This window comes from Penicillium pulvis (assembly GCF_028828015.1).
Source record: "Penicillium pulvis strain IBT 33274 chromosome Unknown scaffold_8_segment0_segment0, whole genome shotgun sequence".
NCBI classification, from domain to species: Eukaryota; Fungi; Ascomycota; class Eurotiomycetes; order Eurotiales; family Aspergillaceae; genus Penicillium; species Penicillium pulvis.
Genome location: NW_026643080.1, coordinates 1,368,849 through 1,388,941, shown reverse-complemented (window position 1 = coordinate 1,388,941; position 20,093 = coordinate 1,368,849). Strand labels below are relative to the sequence as shown.

The window sequence follows — 20,093 nt, the reverse complement described above, 5'->3', positions numbered from 1 at the left end:
GAAATTGCTATTACAGTGCAAATCGAAGCTTCAGATAGATCACAATGACATGCATGATCTGAATATGACTCGAGTGCCCTCAAGTGCCTCCTTCGAAAGTAACCAACGTAACAGTACCGGGTAAATCAAACTACATAAAAACCTCTAACTACTCCTTCGCCCTCAAGTCCTCGGGAGTATCGGGCTGATTCTGCCAGTGCCCTTTAATAACAGCATCCACCCCCTCTAGATTCCTAATAATCCCGCACGTAATAGGAAAAGCCCCCAGATCAACCCCGACTCTCTCCGCACCCCATGCAGCAGGGATCAAACAAATATCCGCAATACTAATCTCATCCCCAACACTGAATTTCCCCGCAGATCTAGCCACGGTAGCCTCATACGCACTTAGCCCCTCCTCAATCAAATCCTTCGACCAAGAAGCCCTGTCCGCACCCAGCGGCGCAACTCTTTTCAAGATCTTGAGATTCGTCACGGGCTGCACATCACAGGCGATAATAGAAGCCAGCGTACGTGCCTGAGCACGAGACTCCGTATCGGTTGGTAGGAGGGCAAGTCCTGAAAAGGCTTCGTCCAGGTATTCCAGTGCTGCTAGGGATTGCGTGATTGTCACTGGTGCTTTGCCTTCTTGTTCGATTATGAGGGCTGGAACGAGGCCTGATGGGTTGATATCTTTGTGGGCTGGTGAGGATTGTTCGCCTTTTAGGAGGTTGACGAATATGGGCGTGTATGGGATCTCTTTCAGGTTGAGGGCTATGCGGAGTCGCGCTGAGCATGAGGAGCGGAAGTATGTGTAGAGCGTTACTGGCATTTTGATGGTTCTTGATTTTGATTCTTGAATTTGGTTTTTGATGCTGGGGATCGGTGCTTTGTACGAAACTAGGCTACGAGTTGGTTATTAAGATAGACTTTACAAACTATTTAGGCCGGTAATACTATACGAGCTGTGCTTGCTCGGTTTTCTGATGCCGAGTCGTGAGACCTATATACTGCGGAATCAGTCCCGTTATGCCAGTTCCCGTGGCTTTCCGCATCTAAGTGGGGCTTTTACCCCACACTCAACGCCAATCATGATCAGCTCACATTGGATCTAATACGCCCCGCTCGAAGCCAGCGGAGGAAATTGCCGTTGTGGAGGTCACAGTGCCGCTTGTTCCTAGATCAGATTGTGTTACTAAACAGCGACGGGAAGATACGCTGGCTATTAATGCGGACTAAGTGTGTACTATTATAATAGTCCATTGGTGTTTAAAACAATAAATGAATTCGCGTTATCTTACTACTAAATGCTTCTAGTAAACAAGGCATAAACGTTAAAACCGGGGAGAGCAATCGTAAATAAAGAACCTGGGCGTGCACGTGGGATAATGACCAGGGAAAAAATGAAAGAAATACCAACGCCGTACATTGTACTTGGGTACAAAGAATCATCAAGTCATCTTCAACCCATGAGGTGGAAGCAATCATCGACCATGTTCCAGACTTGGCACAATGACAGGCCCATACTTGACAACATTTGCATATGCCCCTTCGCCTTGCACCATGAAGTCTGCCGCCAAGCTAAGCTTGGGTCTGGACCCCGGTGGCGTGTTTGCGCCATAAGGAGTAGCAGCAACAACTTCGGGGTCGTAAGCGACGATAGCAACGTAATTTCTTCGGCCCATGAGCTTGCGATTTTCACGGGCTTGTCCATTGATATCCGTCTGGAAGATCTCCATCATGTCCTCCTTGGTATCTGTTGGTGAAGATGAGGACTTGTGACCGTTCGCGGGAACGTACAATGGCTTGTTGCTACTATGGAGCATCTTGACGACGTAGGATGGGGGTGGGGTGTTGACAGATGGAGAGGAAATGAGCTGGTACATGGTCTTGTGGTCGGAAGGATTGCTTGGATCGTGGACAAGACCGGCACCGCAGACATTAACGGCACCAGAGAGGAAAGTCATACGAAGGGATTTCTGATGGGCAATGCCCTGCAAAGTACGGATAAGATAGGTGCGTTCGAGGTCCTGGAGAAAAAAAATGTTAGGAAGCGATCGGCTTTCATTCATGAGCTGATACGTACCTTGGATTCGTGGGTCCATTGGTCACGCAACTCGTCCATAAGATCAAACTCGCCGAATGGACTCAGGATACCGCCCATCAGACCAGACTTGCCCACGGCACGCTTAACAGAGTCGAAGCCGGAACCAACGAACTCTTTGGCCCCTACTACGCCGGCCACTGAGCTAGTGACCTTGCCCAGCAGATTATATGTGCCGGTGACGGCCCGTTTTCCAGTAGCAACGGTCTGGGCAATATGTTCCGCAGTCTCCAGCCGTGGGTAGATCAGGGGCACAGAGATCATCCAAAGACAGTGCTGTACACTGGGCGGCAGCATGACAATCTTCGGGAAAAGACCTTGATATGTAGGGCCAGCCATGACCTGATGAGGGTTGCGCTCCGAGCGACAATCAGGTCCAACAACTACGACACCAGGACCCAGATACTTGACAAAGTGCCAGCCAGTGCCAGTGATCGTGAAGAGATCCATATCATTGTTCACGTTGCGGAGAATGTCCAAAGTGGTATGGTGCTGGAAAAGAAGGTACATCTCAATACCGATACGGCCAATGTTCTTGAACATGTTTGAGAACTGCATGTGTTCAGGATAGGAGCCGAAGCCGTCAAAACTGTACAAGGTGTGAGCGACAGCAAAAGAAGATACAGCCAAAGAAAATAGAAACGAGGACAATACTCACATATCATGATCGTCAATCTGGCAGACGTAGGGGATTTGAGCAAATGATTCCCGTAGGTACGGTTGGTCAAAATGGCTGGTATAGTAGTGGAAGTATCCATGGGAGACATCCTGTTGATTCGCGGCAGTCCATGGAGCATTCTTTCTGGCTTCCTTTCCGCTAATGCCCAGCCATTGTTTAAGGCATGGGATTTCCTTCCACATGCGATCCGCATAGATCTGTCCTCCCAAACATAACTGCGCGTGAAAACCGCCAATCTCATTGTGCTTCTGCATAATGTCCTTCCACATAACACCCACACCACCGAGACGAGCTCTGTCGTTGGCGTTGACATTAATCGAAAAGTCATTGCCAGATGTTGCAATAAAGCGCCAGTTGGTCTCATGTCGGCCTGCGACAAGGAACTCATAGCGGGTGCAGCCCAGGTGTGAAGTGATTGCATAAGTCCATTTTGCGGGTCCCATCTCCTCCATTTGAATGTCAATCTCATACTTGTAGAATGTCCAGCGTTGGTGGACCGCAATATTGACCGCTTTCAGCTGTCGTGGGTTAGGAGATAGATCAACACTCTGGTGAAGGTGAATCGTGGGAGGCTGCGCGGCATCAGCCACTAGAAGGATAGAGCCGAGCCAGGTCCCACGCTCAATATCCATATTTGTGTATCGTAGATAGGGGCCAAAATAGACACCATTTGTAGGAGCAGTCTTGTACATATCCATGCCGCTGCTGGGTGGAGGTCCAGAGAAGCCCACCATAGGAGATTGGAGACTCTCGAACCCCGGTGTTAAAGGCACACCAGGAGAAGCCATGGGTTTTCCAAATGCTGATAGCCCCGGTGATGCCATTGGATGACTACTATACACACTCCCAATGGGAGACATGGGAGCTTCGTTGAGATTCAATGGCGTTGGACCTTTCGGGAACTCCCACTGAGTGGACTGTGTTGCCAGGTGAATATAATAGTACTGTCCAGAATTTGGATCCATATGCGCAATCCAACCTTCAGGGAGAGGCGGAGGAGATGCCGGCGGAAGTCCAGAAGATGGCCCAGGTGATGTCACCTGTACTACTTGAGGGGCCTGCTGGAAAGTAGGCTTTCCATTGGCAATGGGGTCCTGCGGTGACTGTCCCACTGGAGTCTGCTGGCGAGGGTCGTTGGCAAAGGCGGGATGATCCTGCGATGAGACTGTAGGAGCTGGAGATGCGGCTGCTGCCATGGCAGGGTGATTTTGACTCATATTTGCTGGATGCCCTGCCATAGCAGAGCCGGCAGCTGCTCCGGCAGCCGCTCCGATGGCAGCTCCAGCGGCGATACTGCTCCGCTTTTCCGGTGGGTAATTGTTTGTAGGTGCAGAGACGCTTGAGTAAGCAGGTGGGGGAGAAGAGCTCAAGCGCATTCGATCGAGATCTTGTTCTAAGGCATTGGCTGGAACCCGAGACTGTGGTGACTGCTGCTCTTGCGATTGCTGCTGGAACTGGGGCTGCTGGGGCTGGGGAGAAGTCCGCACCGGCTGGGGTTGCGGCGGTGGGCTGCTCTGCTGTGACGGATGGATTGGGCTGTGCTCATCACCACTTACAACATCTGCGCCTTGGTACACCGTAGGTGGTCCATGTGGCTGGGAGCCCGGCTGTTCAGTGGGCGTCCATGGTCTTTGTGTCGCAGGCTGCTGTGGTTGAGTAGGCTGTTGTCCAGCATACTGTGCCGCACGTCTTTGCGCTGCAACACTTTGTGACTGCAGACCAGCAAGTGTTCCAGTGCCAGCAATTCCAGAAGCAGCATAGCGAGCTTCGATATCCGAAGTAGGATGCTGGCCTGGACCCACTATAGGCGTCTCTGGTGGTGGCGGGGATCCACGCTCAGCACGGGTGGTGGAAGTCGACGCAGTCGAATTGATCCGATTAATTCCACCGGATTGTGGAGGGTTAAGCGTAGAAGCAGGTCGGGCAGAGGAAGGTCTCGAGTTGGCCCGCTGGGGAGGTGGAAAGTATTGCTGGCGATAATCATATTGAGGCATCTCCGGCGCCACATTCATCGGAACGGGAGCAGCCGCTGGAGGACGAGGGTATTGTCTGGCTGCCAACGCTTCCCGATCTGGCGCATCAGGGCCTGGGGATTCGGGTAACGGCTTCGGTGCAGCCCCTCGTCGCTCGGCCAGCGTCGCAATTCGTGGCTCACGACCATCGCGCGGGCGCAAAGCCAAGGGGTAATCGGCGGGGCTCACTGAGCCTGAGCCCGAGCCTACGGGCGGGGATCCATATCTAGTTGGGTCGGCGGTACGCCCATCATTGGAAGACGAGCTGCGCATTTGGGGACGAGGTCTGTCATCGGGGTACGGCAATGGAGCGTTGGGTGGAGTGCTGGCCGGTGCTGGGGAGGCCGAGTCTCTCTTATTGATTCTTAAAGGCTCGACCCTGGGCGACTCGTCGGGCCTGTTCGAGGAGTTGTTAAGGAACAACTCCTCGTCCGGATGAATGCCACGACTGTCGCCGGGGTTCATTCTGCAGGATGAGACGATCTGGGGCCAAAGTGGAAGTTGCAGGATGCACGAAGCCACCCGGGAATTTATTTTAAATGCCTTGTCACAGAGCTAAGCGCCCTGGTGGTTTCGCTGTGATTGTCCTCAGCACCAACGAAGCGGGGCATCGTGACCGTCGTGTCTGATTCGCTGTTTCAGGGGAACTCCATCGTAGATAGATTGGTGATTGGTGGCGGGGTAGCACATCCTGGGCGCTTGGAGAGCTGAAGGCAACTTCATTACGGCCCAATCCTATTCCAAGGTTTCGAATATTTCGATCATATGAGGAGTTTGATTCTCAATCTAAACACAAGACTATCTCAATTGAACATGAGAAAGAGAAGTTCTCGAGGTCTGGATCAAGGGAATGAAGTTCAGAAGTAAACAAGGGAACCCTGGAACGATAGGGTTCCGCTCCGATAACAATGTCCATGGACCCTTGAGTGCTCTTGTATCTGCACCTCTTGGATTTCCTTCACATAATTCCCGAGCTAGTGAGACTTAAATAGAAGAAAAACGTAAGCCACATCGCCAATGGGTATTCTCAACTACTACCTCCGGTCGGTAGCTTTGGGGTCCTTGCTCTTTCTTCGATTATATATAGTTGGGCTGTGCCCTTTATTTCCAGTCGAGTCTCCTAAAAGCACCATATGAATACACGCCTGCGCATTTACCATTATTACCCTCGCATATAGGTATATTTGAGATGTTCCGTGAGTAGTATACCAAGTACCTGGATATATGACTGAATTTGAATATCAGGAAAGTTGACTACCTTAACGGACGTGCAAATGAGAGGCAATTGTAGCTCGCATGTCAATTACGTAATCACCGGGATGATCGATTCAAATGTTTAACCACTTGCATCAGTAAGTTCGCACTTCATCACATCATGGCTTCTGTTCGATTCCAGGGATTGCGCTCCGTCATTCGGGGTCAATGTAGCCCTCTGCGGTTTCAGCAGCGTCGCTGGGCTCAAGTCCACGATGTTCGCTACCTCGCTTCGCACCACGATCCCAATCACATCTTGGATAGGTATCGCTCCAAGCTAGACCAAAAGGCCAAACAGTGAGTTCCGATTGACAATATGGCTGGAAAACTCCATTAATGAACTCTTTGTCTCCATATAGAGAAGGACATGACTCCATCGAGTCCCTGAAGGAGGCCTACAACGAGAAGATTCAGGATTTGCGCGTGAAAGCATCCACCGTGACCACCCCAGAGCCGGAGACGCCCGCTTCCAACGCCGCAGAACCCACAGCCGCCAAAGCCCCTATTTCTCATGCTGCGCGTGAGGTGTCCGGTAAGGCGAGCCCAATCAAGCCGCTCAGCTCATACCTGGATGTCGAGAAGATCCGCGAGCTCCCTCCTAAGGAAGTTGAGGCCCTTTGGCGCCTTCGCTTCGCCAGCAGCCCCACCTCCATCTGCGCCGCCATTCCCCTCGAAATCTACCAGCGTATCATGAGCGCAGCGCGCCAGAACCCACAATTCGTCCTCCCTCTCCCCCGCCCGTCAGCCGAGGGAGAGCAAGAAACCCAGGCCGACATTCACTTCCTGCAGTGGGCATTCCATCCGCCTGCAGGTGAACCCGCTGCGCCCTCCGGTGAGACTGCTAATACCCATGTTTCCACTGTGATCTTCACCCACCTTGGTGCCTTCAAGATGCACGGTGCGTTTGCTCAGCCGCATACCACTATCACACACTACTTGGATTTGGCGGATGATAAGGGCCTTGTCCTGATGCACGGCCAGGTCGTGCCTGAACGTGGTGTTTCCACTATGGAGGCTACTTGGCTTGCTAGCTGTGTGCAGCGCTTCTATGATTTCGAGGGCCAGGCGAGTGGCCGGAAGAGTGAGCTTGTTCGCATGTTCACCCAGGGAGATACCGAGAACTTTAAGGTTGAGGAGTTGATGGCCGAGGCCGAGAGGATCCAGTAGATTTCTTGTACCATTTGAGGTGCCCTGTACTATATGTCAACTTTACATAGATATAATGCCCAATGCCAAGAGGTCTTGTCGGAATTTGTATACTCTCTATTCTTCATGTGTAGCTCTTTTTTGATTTTTGAGGGGCCTGGTGTTTTGAAATATAGTGATTATTGATAATGCATTGAAGTTTGATAGACTAAGGATATTGCAATTTATACAAGGACCAGCTGAAACAAAGGCACTCTATTGTAACTCTCGCATGCTGCCCAAAGTCACTGACTCAAAGCTTCGACTTCTTACCTGTGACATTGGCGACCTCCTCACCAGACAAAAGGAAGTCGGGGTACTGGAGGTTACCTTGAGAGGTAGTGCCACCAGAAACACGCCAGTTTGCACCATCCACTATCTCACGTCAGTTTTCAATCTTGTTGGAGTCATATGATATTGGTAACATACCGACTAGTGTCTGACCGCTGACATAGTTTCCAGCGTCAGAGAAGAGATAGACGGTTGCGTCCGCGATGTCCCGCACATGGCCGACGCGACCCAGAGGCTGACTCTTTATGTATGCTGCTTTGGCATCCGATGGAAGTAGACGCTCCAAGCCCTATTAGAATCGTCAGATAAAATATTCTCAATGGGTACGGTGTAGACGTAGTCAACTGACATCTGTCGACTCAATGGGGCCGGGGGCAATAATGTTAGATGTCATGCCGCGAGGGCCATACTCGATAGCAACAGAATTTGATAGAGAGTCAATGCCCGCCTTGGCGACAGACACATGAGCCTGGAAGGGCATGCCACGGTAGTGGAGGGTAGCGCTGACGAAGATGATTCTTCCACCGGTACCAAGTGGGCATGGGTTAACTATTGATGAAAGTTAGATATGACCATCCAATATTTCTCATGCTTGACTTACGTTCAGAGTCGACCCTGTGCTTCTTACCCGACTCGATGAGATAAGGTAAAGTAGCCTTGAGCGTATTATAAGAGCCCAAGACATCAATATCCATAACGGATTTGAAAGCATTGACCGAAAGTTGCTCAATAGAGGCCAAAAAGTTACCTGCAGCACCGGCACTTTTCAGATATTTAGCAGACGAGTCCTGAAGGCATCGAAGCATGGGGGATCTTACATGACAAAGTCAATACTACCGAGCTCCTTTACGCAGCGAGACGCAGCATCTTTCAAGCTGTCGAACTTGCGAACATCTACTGCGCCGATACCAATTACTTTGGCACCGGGGCGGAGAGTCGCCATCTCCTTAGCGGCGCGCTCGGTTTTCTCGACATTGCGACCGATGATGCACGCATTAGCACCTAGGTGTACAAGTGCCCGCACCTGAGCGCTACAAATGGTGCCCGCGCCACCGGTACAGAAGACCACTTTGTTTGCTGTGTTCCAAGGTTGTAGGTTAGTCAAGCGGGTCCTGGGGTTCCGGTCAAACTTGAGAAATAGGAGATGGATTTACCAAAGATGCCATCCTTCCAGATGTCACTCATGTAATCGGTCTTCTGGAGCGGCATTGTGAAATATTCAAATTTGGTTGAGAATGATGATGATAGCAGGGAAGACTGATATATAAGGGAGTGTGTAACACCGTCGCCTTTTCCCCACAAGCCGCGGTTCGGCCTCGGCCCATTCGGGGATTGACACCGCGCATAGTTATGCTAAGGACATAATCCACGGGCATGATTTTCAGCACTAAATATGTTTAAATGCGGGGAATTTTTATGTTGACTACCTCTTTAGAAGTATGTGAAGCTTCCAAACGAATTCCTGGTCAGGTGAATTATTGTTTGCATAGCATTCTAATGTGCTGTCCACTGTTGTACTGCGTGGTAGGGTACCTGATGACGCAGGGATCGAACCTGTTGATTTTTCACTCAGCGTCCTCAAAGATAAGAAAAGAAACTGTTGTGATGGCTAGGAAATACTCCTCGACATCATTCATTATATCATTATCTCTAATATAATTAAAATGTAGAGAAGACAAATACACGATGAAGAACTAGCGGGCGCTGATTGGCTCCAGCCCGGGTCTGGCGTCACTTCCGCCCAATTCGCTTTTCCTTCTCGACTATAGGATCGCGTATCATCACCCAAACCACCTTTACCCACCCATTTAGTTGGATAAACTGTGCAATCTGCCTAAATAGCGCCATGGCCTGCCCTATAACTGTCACCAAATTTGTTGGGACCGTGTCTCTCGGTCTGCTGACGGTAAGCTCATCCTTTGTTTCGCGCGCAACGGTCTCGGTCTCGGTCGCAGTTTAACTAACCAACTCCATCAGGGCATGTCTTACTCCAATGCCTCAATCACCATCCCAGCTCTTAAGCTCCTCCCCTCCTCCACCGCTGCCTCTCGCTGCCTCAATGAAGTGAAGCGCCTAAGCCGCAAGCATGCGCTGCGCCTGTCCAGCTTGACCAATACATGCATTCTCTTCGCCTACTCTATCTCTCCACCCCGCCGCCAACACCCATACCTCATCTGGATGTGCGTGGTCTCGACGGTCAGCTCGTATGGTCTTGATTTGTTCTTCAACCGACACATGGGGCTCAAGAATTGGACCCTTGCCACCATCCAAGACACTACCGGTCTGAGCCTTGGGCTCACGCCCGTTTCCAAGGAAGATGACTTAGTGATGGTTGACGCCGAGGAAGACGTCAATGGCGAGAGCGTGCAGCGTGAAATGGACCGGGAGCGCCGGTTGCAACGTGTGCGGACCTGGCTGGCTGGACTTGCGCTGTCAATGGGCATTGTTGGTCTGTGGGGAGATAAGAAGTGATGGAAGTGACTATTTATGGAATCCCCGGCCGTGAATACCTAGGTTGATATATGGCCTACGTTTTCATAACTGGGTTGATTATTCTACTTGTTAATTTTGGCGCTATGGCGAAACACTGGATGATGACCGCACTACTTTCTCTCGGGGCCTTTTACTCACATGGGCCATCGTCAGATTTGGCACATGGTCGACTGCTGAATTGCGCTATCTAAACTAACTATGTTGATCTAATGCCTGTTGATTTACTATGGTTTGCTTGTACATTGAAATGAATCCAACGTAGATATGTTTCAAAAGTCCTGCTGCCCTACCTTGAAAGACCAGTGTTAGTACTTTATTTACTGTAATCCTAGGACTACGTAATCTCATGAGTTACACATCAGCATCCGCCTATCCGAGTGCTGATCTAAGAGAGTCGGAAATTGTCGCTTCTGAGTGGATGACACACCGCCACATGATGTGGAAAGGTGGTGGTGGGGGTGGGGGTGGATCACCTCCCCGAACTATAGCAACGCTTTACGGGGTAAGACTATAAGAAGGTCTCTGGAACCACCGAGACTGTACAAGCACCATCATTCAGTCTGCCAGTATCTTGATCATGCACGCTCATCTGCTGCTGGTTCTTCCGTTTCTCTACCTCGGGCTTCAAGTCCTTCTCAAGCTCAGCAGAGCTATCTTCTCCCCGTTAAAGGGTATCCCCGGCCCATTCTGGACTCGTTTCACCTCTCTATGGTATTTCGACCGATGTCGGAAAGGACGATTTGAACGCGACAACATCGAACTCCATCAAAAGTATGGCCCGATCGTCCGTATCTCCCCAGATCATTATAGCATCAGCGATATATCCGACATCAAGATAGTCTATGGACCTGGCTCCAAGTTTCCTAAGTCTGCGTGGTATGACGGATGGAGACATCCTCAGCAGTGGACTATATTCTCGGATCGCGATATTAAGAGACATTGTTTGTTGAGGCATTTCACTTGTGATACGTCCAAGGCAACCAGCTAATGAGGGCATAGCTGAAAACCGCAAGAGATTCACCGGATTGTATTCTATGAGCTCAGTAGTCAATTACGAGCCCTTTGTGGACCGATGCATCGATATATTTTCCCAACGATTCAACGAATTTGCGGATCGTAATCAGGTCTTCGATCTCGGGCACTGGTTCCAGTGCTATGCGTTCGACGTGATTGGGGACATCAGTTTCGGTCAGAGATTTGGTAAGTCTTTTTGACCCAAGTTTGCCCCATATGATATGTCATATTGAGTCTTCCAGGATTCTTGGACCACGGCAATGATATCGACGGCGCCATCGAGGCAGTACACCAGATGTTGGTCTACAGTACCCTAGTCGGCATCTACCCCGAATGGCATCAACGTCTCTTTGAGACTCTGAGCAAATTCAAAAGCTCTGGAGCGGCTGGCAGAGCCTATATAGCCAAGTTTGTTCGAGAGAAAATTAGCCTCTTGGAGCAAGAGCGCAACAACGTGGATAAACCGACAACAGAAACCCCTAAGACTCAAGACTTTTTGACTAAGATGATGAAGGCTCGCGACGAAAATCCAGAGAAGGTAACAGACTACCATCTATTTATCATGGGCCAGTCAAATGTAGCGGCTGGATCCGATACCACAGCTGTCAGTCTGTCCGGTATAATGTGGTATCTCCTGAACAGCCCAGAGGCACTGCGCAAACTACGTGACGAGATTCATGAGTTCACCCAGCAGGGCCGCTGTAGTGTCAACATAACCTTCAATGAAACACAGGAGATGCCCTACCTCCAGGCAGTCATGAAGGAAGCTCTCCGTTTGCATCCAGCTACCGGCCTACCCATGTGGCGAGTAGTCCCTGTCGGAGGGGCACTGCTGAGAGGTCAATTTTTCCCCGAGGGAACGGTAGTTGGAGTAAATTCCTGGGTTGCGCATTACGATGAGCAAGTGTTCCCTGACCCAATGGTTTTTCGACCTGAACGGTGGCTGGAGTCAGAGACTGAACCGGAGAAGCTGAAGGAGATGAACCAGATGTATATGCCGGTAAGTTTGAACAGTCCTGGAGGCTACTCTTTCCAGTTTGATGTCTCTACTGGTGGCATATTGACTAAAAACGACCAACAGTTTGGTTTGGGCTCGAGAACGTGTCTTGGAAAGCATATCTCTATTCTAGAGATGTCTAAGTTGATTCCCCGTATAGTGCGCGACTTTGATTTGACGCCGTTGCGAGCAACCATGGCTACTTCGAACTTTTGGTTTGTGAAGCCGACAGACTTTGAAGTGCGCGTGTCTCGGCGAGTTTAGAAATCTGTCGCCTGAAGAAATGAAAATGAAGTGTTATATTGCCATCCCTTGCATCAGATCTAGATCTTAAAATATACCTGTATACCCGAGGTCATGGGGACACTTTTCTCATTCCGCTGTGGAGGATGCAACTTTGAGCCTGCATATTGGATAGATCAACTCAAACATATCATATCTAACCTAGACCATCTGCAGTTCGAAATAAATCAGAAATTGATAGGCCTGATAGCTACGAAGTAGATGGTAGAAGTCAAGGTTGTCTTTGTCCGATCGACGGGAGGCCCGTGCAAAGAGTGCAAACCCGCGACCGTGCGCCCGTCACACTCCAAACGCGCCCCATCCATCATTATCTTGTACCCCATGTAACTTGGTCTATGGCAAATCGGACATGTTCGTTGATCTCCTGCATCAATGAGTCCTGGTGCGAGATCCTGGACCAATCAAATCCTCATACTCTGAAGAGAGCCTCACCTCCATCCTTCGCTCTCTTTCTTCGATCCTGAAATCATCCCCCTCCCAGGCCATCTCCCCGGAAATCCTCGGGTGGCATCTTTGAGCTTCTTCAAATTTTGCTGAAACCGCCTTTGTTACGACTTACGATCTTTCCTCGGGTTCTTTGTGCTAGTTCCTCCGCAGTCCGATCGGCCGATTCTCCCCCGGGAACCTGACGACTGGACACGAAGATCATCTGAAACCCTCCCCAACCACACACACCGGACCACGCCGCGACCCAACCTTAGCTCGACCTGCACTGCGATCGCTTTTTTTCCTTTGCCCATACCATGCTCTAGCGGCGCACCGGAAACAACGTCACTCCTGACCTTTTTACGCCCGTGCTCGCCCCTCCCCACTCAGCTGGCGGCGTGTCCTGCGCGCCCTTTCCTTGGATCCGCATCCATAGCGCCCCGCACATCGATGAGACCTGCTCGTCAAAATCACCTCTACATATATAATCGGACCCATTGATCAACCGCTGGGTTATCGTCTTTTCGATTTGCGCTCGCGCCCTCGGATCTAAGCTCCGCACGCTGGTAACGGCGTATCGACACGACTACAGAATACAGCTGCACTTCACGACTGCTAACGATAAGCTTCGTGAAGATTGATGGTGACCTACGCTGAGTTTTCGCGATCCTCAAAATCCCAGCTGGCTGTGACTTGATCGCACCCCCGCGGAGGGATACGACCAGGCCCCAGATCAGCAATGCCCGTCCGCGAGCATGACCAAGCTGATCGTCAGGGCTCTGAGAGCTCTGGGAATACCAGCTGGATATCACAAGAAACAGTACGGGATAGCGAAGGCCCACCCAGGAATCCGACAAAGTCATCACCCACTGGTGGTGATGCCGAGCCGTTCCCCGGCACCCTGATGGCAAGGTAAGCATCGAAACCTCCGATGATGAGCTTCGTGACTCGTTTTGGAGCTGCGGAGTTTTTGCAACCATGATCTGGCCTATGTACTGATAATAGATAGATCCGGATCGTCACAAGCTCCGAGAATCGACTGGGGGTCTTCACATTGGTCATGGAGCTCACCGGATATTTCGCCTACCGAAGAACGTAAAGGATCTGGCTTCAGCAAGGATCGAAAAGCGCTTGCGGTTCTTGGGGCTGGTGATGATTTCACACGACCCTTCAATTCCAGCCCACACCCCCCACCTACCAACCCCGCTCGCTCTAGTCGAGATGGACTTGATCCGATTGCACCGTGGGCAACGACAGCCGGCTCAGACGCTGCTGGGACTTTTTTCAATGATTATTCTGAGCATGAGGCATCTCCAGCGTCTGCAACGTTTCGCCCGACAACAGGACGGACATTCGCTAGTGAACCAGCTGAGATGGATTACAACCGGGACCATAGGAGACCATCCACTGCGAGCATGACAAGCAGCCAAGGATCTAAATCAAGTATTAGCCATAAATGGAGGAAAAAATCCAAAGTAGCCACCGATGACTACACGGCCTCCGACGAGCCAGATGATGGCCAACAAAATCCCCCAAGCAGACGAGGAGGACCTATCGACCAATTAAAGGCCCGTGAACGAGCAAATTCCGACGGATCAGACCCATCACAGCGACCTTCGCGACCCCGAGCTGAAACACCCTTACCGTCAAGTGATATCACTCCCTGGGTATATCAGAACATAAAGGATGTCTCCCATTATGGGGAGGCCCCTGTGCGCCAAGTACCTATCGGACCTGACGGCCAAAGACTTGAATCTCGTGCTGGAACCAACTCTGGAACTCGTGATTCTAGTCGACGCGGGGTCAACGGACACAGACATTCTCGGAGTAAGGAAGAGCGACCTACGCTTGCAGGTGACCTGGCTGGTTACCATCGCCCCTCTGGAGGGCGCGATGACCTTTTCCTGGGGCTCAAGCCCTCCAATGATAGCTACCTCACCTCGTCCACTGCTATGAGTTCAGTCACCAATCTTGGTGGCCGGTCTGCAAGTCCAACTCCAAGTGTGCAGAGCGCTATCTACCGCGATGGCGGCCAAAATTCCCCAGGCGGTCCACCAACCAAACGTGGCATCTTTGACAGAGTGGCAAGACATCTTAAGCCAGGATCCCACAAACCCCATGATAAGACCAAGCGCGATCAGTCCCCAAACCGCCTCAGACAGCCAAGTCTTGAAGGGACATCTACCCCTCGTCATATGGACCCAGCGGAGCAAGAACGAAAGAAGGAATCTGGCAAGGGGCTTGGGATTGGTGCGCGAAAGTTTCCTCGGCGCGGCTTCACTCATTTGGGAGAACTCCCTAAAGATGGTCCGTCTCAAAAAGACGACAGTCATGTCTTCAAGCTCAATACTGATCTCACGGATCTCAATGGTATTGTTCGCACCGACCAAGGACTCGTCAATCGTGGCCTGGACGGCACAACCACGCCGCGCGAAGAGCTCAACCTTCCTGACATGCTGCAGCAAGAGCAGATGGTTGACGATAGCTGGCACGCGCCCGACAGTTGGCAGGTCAAAAAGCAGCAGAATGACATGGAATTGGAAGCACAGGATACCGCACCGAAACCCACTACAGGCCTTCGTGACCGTGACGGACCCGCTTATTTCATTCGGGTCTTCCGCATAGATCATACATTTGCCACGCTTTCCGCCGGTCTGAATTCGACAGTCGCTGAAATTCTCTATATGCTTGGACGAAAGTCGTTCTTGTCTGATCATCTGAACAATTACGAGATCGTACTACGGACGAATGATCTGTCCCGACAACTTGACCACAAGGAACGCCCGATTCTTATGCAGAAGCAGCTCCTAGAAAAAGTTGGATACACAGAGAAGGACCGCATAGAGGACATCGGTCGCGAGGACCACAGTTATCTCTGTCGTTTCATCTTCTTGCCTACAAAATTGAGCGGATATACCAGCCTGGAAGCCGATCCTGGCTTCAGCAAGATGCAGAAATTCAGCCATGTGGATCTTCAAGGTCGAAGCCTCGTTACCATCCCCATCACCCTCTACAAGAAATCTTCGGAAATCATCTCTCTAAATTTGTCTCGGAATCTATCGCTAGATGTTCCAAAGGACTTCATTCAAAGCTGCATCAATTTGCGAGAGATCAAATTTATTGGAAACGAGGCCACATACCTGCCGACCAGTTTTAGTTTAGCGAGTCGGTTGACTTATCTTGATGTGTCCAATAACAACTTGGACCAGTTGGAACATGCACGTCTTGACCGACTCACCGGTCTTGTGAGCATCAAATTGGCCAACAATCAGTTGACGAAATTGCCCAGCTATTTTGCCAAGTTCCAGTCTCTTCGAAGCTTGACCATGTCCTCAAATAGCTTCAAGGTCTTCCCGGATTGTCTCTGTGAGCTGAAAAGTTTGGTTGACCTGGACATCAGCTTTAACGGGATTGAAGAGCTACCGAATATTGGTCGGCTGACCACGCTGGAGCGACTTTGGATGACGAATAACAACATGAGTGGGCCCCTTGACCAGTCCTTCCAAAAGCTTGTGAACCTGAAGGAGATCGATGGGCGCTTCAATGCAGTCTCAAATATCGATAGTATTTCCCGGCTTCCACGGCTGGAGCAGGTCTTCTTTGGCCATAACTTGGTATCCAAGTTCAAGGGAGCGTTCCCGAGACTGCGCAGCTTGCACTTGGATCACTGTCCCTTGACTCAGTTCGACATTGACGCACCCATGCCAACCCTATCTTCACTCAACCTTGCATCCGCCAAACTCTCTCAGCTTCGCGACGGGATGTATGAAAACATGCCTAATGTTTCCAAATTAATTTTGGACAAGAACCATCTTTCATCAGTCTCGGTACAGATTGGCAAGTTACGTCGCCTTGAACATTTCAGCATCATCAAAAACCCGCTCTCATCTTTACCTCCCACTATTGGATGCCTGACCGAACTTCGGGATCTCAATGCCAGAGAGTGTAATTTGAAGGCCCTACCCGAGGAGATCTGGCATTGCTCCAAGCTGGAAACACTGAATGTGTCAACCAATATCTTGGCAACGTTCCCAAAGCATGGTGCACCGGTTCCATTAATGCCTGGCGAACCAGCACCAACTCCTGTATCAACCCCTGGAGTGATGGGCAATCCTAGCTATGAAGAATTGGGACCACTCAATGAAGTGGATACTCGCCGGGAAAGTGAAAGTTCTGGTGGGCCTCCTACTTCAGGAACATCACCAAGCGGCTCCTATCGAAATCCGTCAATCGTTCCATCCGTTGGTCAGTCTAGAAAAGTTTCGGCAGCATCTCGATCCGCCAATACAGAAGGGAGTTTGAACTCTAGAAAGGACTCATACTTCTCCCAACAAGGGACAGTGATCACGTTTGCAGGTTCTCTTCGAAACCTATACTTGGCTGATAATCGCCTGGAAGATGATGTGTTCCGTGAACTAATTCGGCTTCCTGAGTTGCGAATCGTTAACCTCTCCTACAACGAACTGACCGAGGTGCCCCCGGGGGTCCTTAGACGATGGCCATTGATATCAGAGCTCTACTTGTCCGGTAATGAGTTGACTTCCCTTCCATCTGATGATCTGGAAGAAATCAACCAACTCAAGGTTCTCCATATAAATGCGAACCGCTTCCAGGTTCTGCCAGCAGAGCTGTGCAAAGTCAGCAAGCTGTCAATTCTCGATGTCGGGAGCAACGGTCTGAAGTACAACGTCTCCAACTGGCCTTACGATTGGAATTGGAACTGGAATCGCGGCCTGAAGTACCTGAACTTCTCAGGTAACAAGCGACTTGAGATAAAACCAAATATTTCATCATTGGGCCCACCTTCGGGCAATGGCGCAGATCTCACTGATTTCACATCCTTAACTCACCTGCGAGTATTGGGGTTAATGGATGTGACTCTTACCATCCCCACCATTCCAGAGGAAACGGAGGACCGCCGTGTGAGAACATCTGCCTCACTGGCTGGCTCTTTGGCCTATGGAATGGCGGATACGCTGGGCCGGACTGAGCATTTGTCCATCATCGACATGATCGTCCCACGTTTGAAACCAGATAATGTTGAGACATTGGTTGGCATGTTCGATGGCCAAATCAACTCGAGCGGTGGTTCTCGAGTCGCAAAATATCTACATGAACACTTCACGCCTACCTTCTCCCAGGAGCTAAAAAAGCTTCACCGGGATCAGGGCGAAAGCCCTATTGATGCGTTAAGACGGGCTTTCCTAGCCCTGAACAAGAACATGGCAGGGTCTGCCTACAGATCGATTGACGATCGCGAGCTTCGGCAATACCATCGCGGATCTAATGCATCCAAACAACTCAATCAGGATGACATTCAGTCTGGTGGAGTTGCCACCGTGTTGTACTTGAACAACATGGACCTGTATGCTGCAAATGTCGGTGATGCGCAGGCAGTTCTTGTCAGATCTGATGGTTCGCTCCGCTATCTAACCAAGGTTCACGATCCCGCCGAACCGACTGAACGAGCCCGCATTCGTGCCGCAGGGGGCTTTGTGGCCCGCAACGGCAAGCTTAACGATACCCTCACTGTATCTCGATGCTTTGGTCATTTCCCGATGATGCCAGCCGTCATTGCCGCTCCGTCCACAATGCACACCACCTTGACAGAACAAGACGAAATGATCATTATAGCTTCAAAAGAGCTTTGGGACCATGTGACACCCGAACTTGTCGTCGACATTACTCGAGGGGCGTACCCAGACCTTATGTTTGCGGCTCAAAAACTTCGAGATTTGGCGATCTCATTTGGTGCTACCAACAAGCTAATGGTGATGATTCTTGGCGTGAGTGAGCTGCAGAAAAAGCAAAAGAAGTGGCCACGGCCTAGCGTTTCCTTGGGTCCTTCTGCCTTCCCAGAAGATCAGCTCATTTCTACATCCAAGCTCCGCAAGAAGCCTCGTGATATTCCCAGTGATTCTCGCCTTGCGCGATTCGATTATGTCGATGCTCCCATTGGTGAGCTGGCTATCATTTTCACTGATATCAAGAAATCAACCGGCCTCTGGGAATCATGTCCGGATGCTATGCGCTCAGCTATTCAAATCCATAATGATATCCTCCGACGGCAACTCGGTATCATCGGTGGCTATGAAGTCAAGACAGAAGGTGATGCTTTCATGGTGGCCTTTGCAACAACCACTGCTGCTATGCTGTGGTGCTTCAACTGTCAGAATCAGCTTCTTGAAGCCGAATGGCCTACCGAGATTCTTGAGCAGCCACAATGTCAAGTCGTTATGGACATGGACAACAACATTATCTTCCGTGGTCTGTCTGTTCGCATGGGAGGACATTGGGGCGAGCCAGTCTGTGAAAAGGATCCCGTGACAAATCGCATGGATTATTTTGGCCCCATGGTGAATCGAGCGTCTCGAGTCTCTGCCGTTGCTGACGGTGGTCAGACGTTTGTCTCGTCCGACTTCATGAGCGATATCCAGCGCAATTTAGAGGTCTTCGCGGATGCCGAACGTTCTGCGTCGACTAGTTCTACCGACAGCCAGTCACGAGTTGACAGTCTAGGTCACAATATTCGTCGCGAGCTACAGCAACTCAATAGCCAGGGATTCGTGATCAAAGACCAGGGCGAGAGGAAGTTAAAGGGTCTAGAGAATCCAGAACCGCTCTACCTTGTCTACCCACATTCGCTCGCCGGTCGCTTGGCCGTTCTGGAGGAAGCCAACGATGCCGGTGGCCCGGCTCAGGTCACGCCTAACTCGGAACTGCAGCTCAAGACTGATTTGATCTGGCGTCTTTGGGAAGTCACCCTTCGACTGGAACGGATTTGTGGTGCTTTGGAGAATCCAGCCGATCCACAACTCAGAGAGCCTAATGTTGCTCTGTTCAACATGGTCAAGAACCACGGTGGCGAACTGAACGATTCCACGGTGATCAGTCTGGTTGACCAACAGGTCACTAGAATTGAGGTAAGTTTTAGTTTCTTCCCCCCAACTCTCTTCACATTGTACTTACAAAGTTCTAGGCAACTATCAATACTCTTTCTGTGCGAAACTTGATGCGTCCTTTCAAACCAGGTGATCGTCTCGAAGATCACGCTGTTCCCATCGGCGAAGTGATGCAACAATTGCAAACCCAAATGGCCGAATACCGCGCCCTCAAAGAGCAGATGGCCACCGGGAGTGCAGGCATTCCCGTCGGGTCACCTCCATTTGGTGGTACTCCTGTCATGCATGCCGCTGATAGTGGCAACACATCCTCCTCATCCTCCTTTCTCCATCTCGCGGGGGCAGCCGACACTCCTCGCTCCCTCGATATTCAACGCAACGCTCATTGATCCCTGATTGATGCCTTTGCTTCTCGCTATTATAAATTCCCCTTCTTAATCCCCTGGCTCACTGG

General features: G+C 50.7%; 7 protein-coding genes across 7 annotated transcripts; 4 read left to right on the top strand and 3 right to left on the bottom strand.

The window, feature by feature from the left end:
* Nucleotides 1-148: 148 nt before the first annotated feature.
* On the bottom strand, nt 149-811 carry maiA (maleylacetoacetate isomerase MaiA; the record flags this gene model as incomplete). The annotated part of the gene is made up of 1 exon (XM_057069471.1): nt 149-811. The coding sequence occupies one exon, from the start codon at nt 809-811 to the stop codon at nt 149-151; it is 663 nt and encodes a 220-aa protein (XP_056916082.1).
* A 652-nt stretch (nt 812-1,463) lies between these two features.
* Nucleotides 1,464-5,239, bottom strand: N7503_009924 (WW domain protein; the record flags this gene model as incomplete). The annotated part of the gene is made up of 3 exons (XM_057069470.1): nt 1,464-2,009; nt 2,066-2,672; nt 2,742-5,239. 3 exons carry the CDS (start codon nt 5,237-5,239, stop codon nt 1,464-1,466), a joined length of 3,651 nt encoding a protein of 1,216 aa, XP_056916081.1.
* Nucleotides 5,240-6,149: 910 nt separating this feature from the next.
* Nucleotides 6,150-7,195, top strand: N7503_009923 (ATP11 family protein; the record flags this gene model as incomplete). Its single annotated transcript, XM_057069469.1, has 2 exons — nt 6,150-6,325; nt 6,388-7,195. The coding sequence occupies 2 exons, from the start codon at nt 6,150-6,152 to the stop codon at nt 7,193-7,195; spliced, it is 984 nt and encodes a 327-aa protein (XP_056916080.1).
* A 271-nt stretch (nt 7,196-7,466) lies between these two features.
* On the bottom strand, nt 7,467-8,713 carry N7503_009922 (SDR family oxidoreductase; the record flags this gene model as incomplete). The annotated part of the gene is made up of 6 exons (XM_057069468.1): nt 7,467-7,588; nt 7,643-7,793; nt 7,854-8,053; nt 8,106-8,266; nt 8,323-8,581; nt 8,659-8,713. 6 exons carry the CDS (start codon nt 8,711-8,713, stop codon nt 7,467-7,469), a joined length of 948 nt encoding a protein of 315 aa, XP_056916079.1.
* A 637-nt stretch (nt 8,714-9,350) lies between these two features.
* On the top strand, nt 9,351-9,976 carry N7503_009921 (uncharacterized protein; the record flags this gene model as incomplete). The annotated part of the gene is made up of 2 exons (XM_057069467.1): nt 9,351-9,410; nt 9,482-9,976. The coding sequence occupies 2 exons, from the start codon at nt 9,351-9,353 to the stop codon at nt 9,974-9,976; spliced, it is 555 nt and encodes a 184-aa protein (XP_056916078.1).
* Nucleotides 9,977-10,574: 598 nt separating this feature from the next.
* On the top strand, nt 10,575-12,272 carry N7503_009920 (cytochrome P450; the record flags this gene model as incomplete). Its single annotated transcript, XM_057069466.1, has 3 exons — nt 10,575-10,938; nt 10,997-11,197; nt 11,254-12,272. The coding sequence occupies 3 exons, from the start codon at nt 10,575-10,577 to the stop codon at nt 12,270-12,272; spliced, it is 1,584 nt and encodes a 527-aa protein (XP_056916077.1).
* A 1,204-nt stretch (nt 12,273-13,476) lies between these two features.
* On the top strand, nt 13,477-20,028 carry acyA (adenylate cyclase acyA; the record flags this gene model as incomplete). Its single annotated transcript, XM_057069465.1, has 3 exons — nt 13,477-13,649; nt 13,747-19,660; nt 19,717-20,028. 3 exons carry the CDS (start codon nt 13,477-13,479, stop codon nt 20,026-20,028), a joined length of 6,399 nt encoding a protein of 2,132 aa, XP_056916076.1.
* Nucleotides 20,029-20,093: the final 65 nt, after the last annotated feature.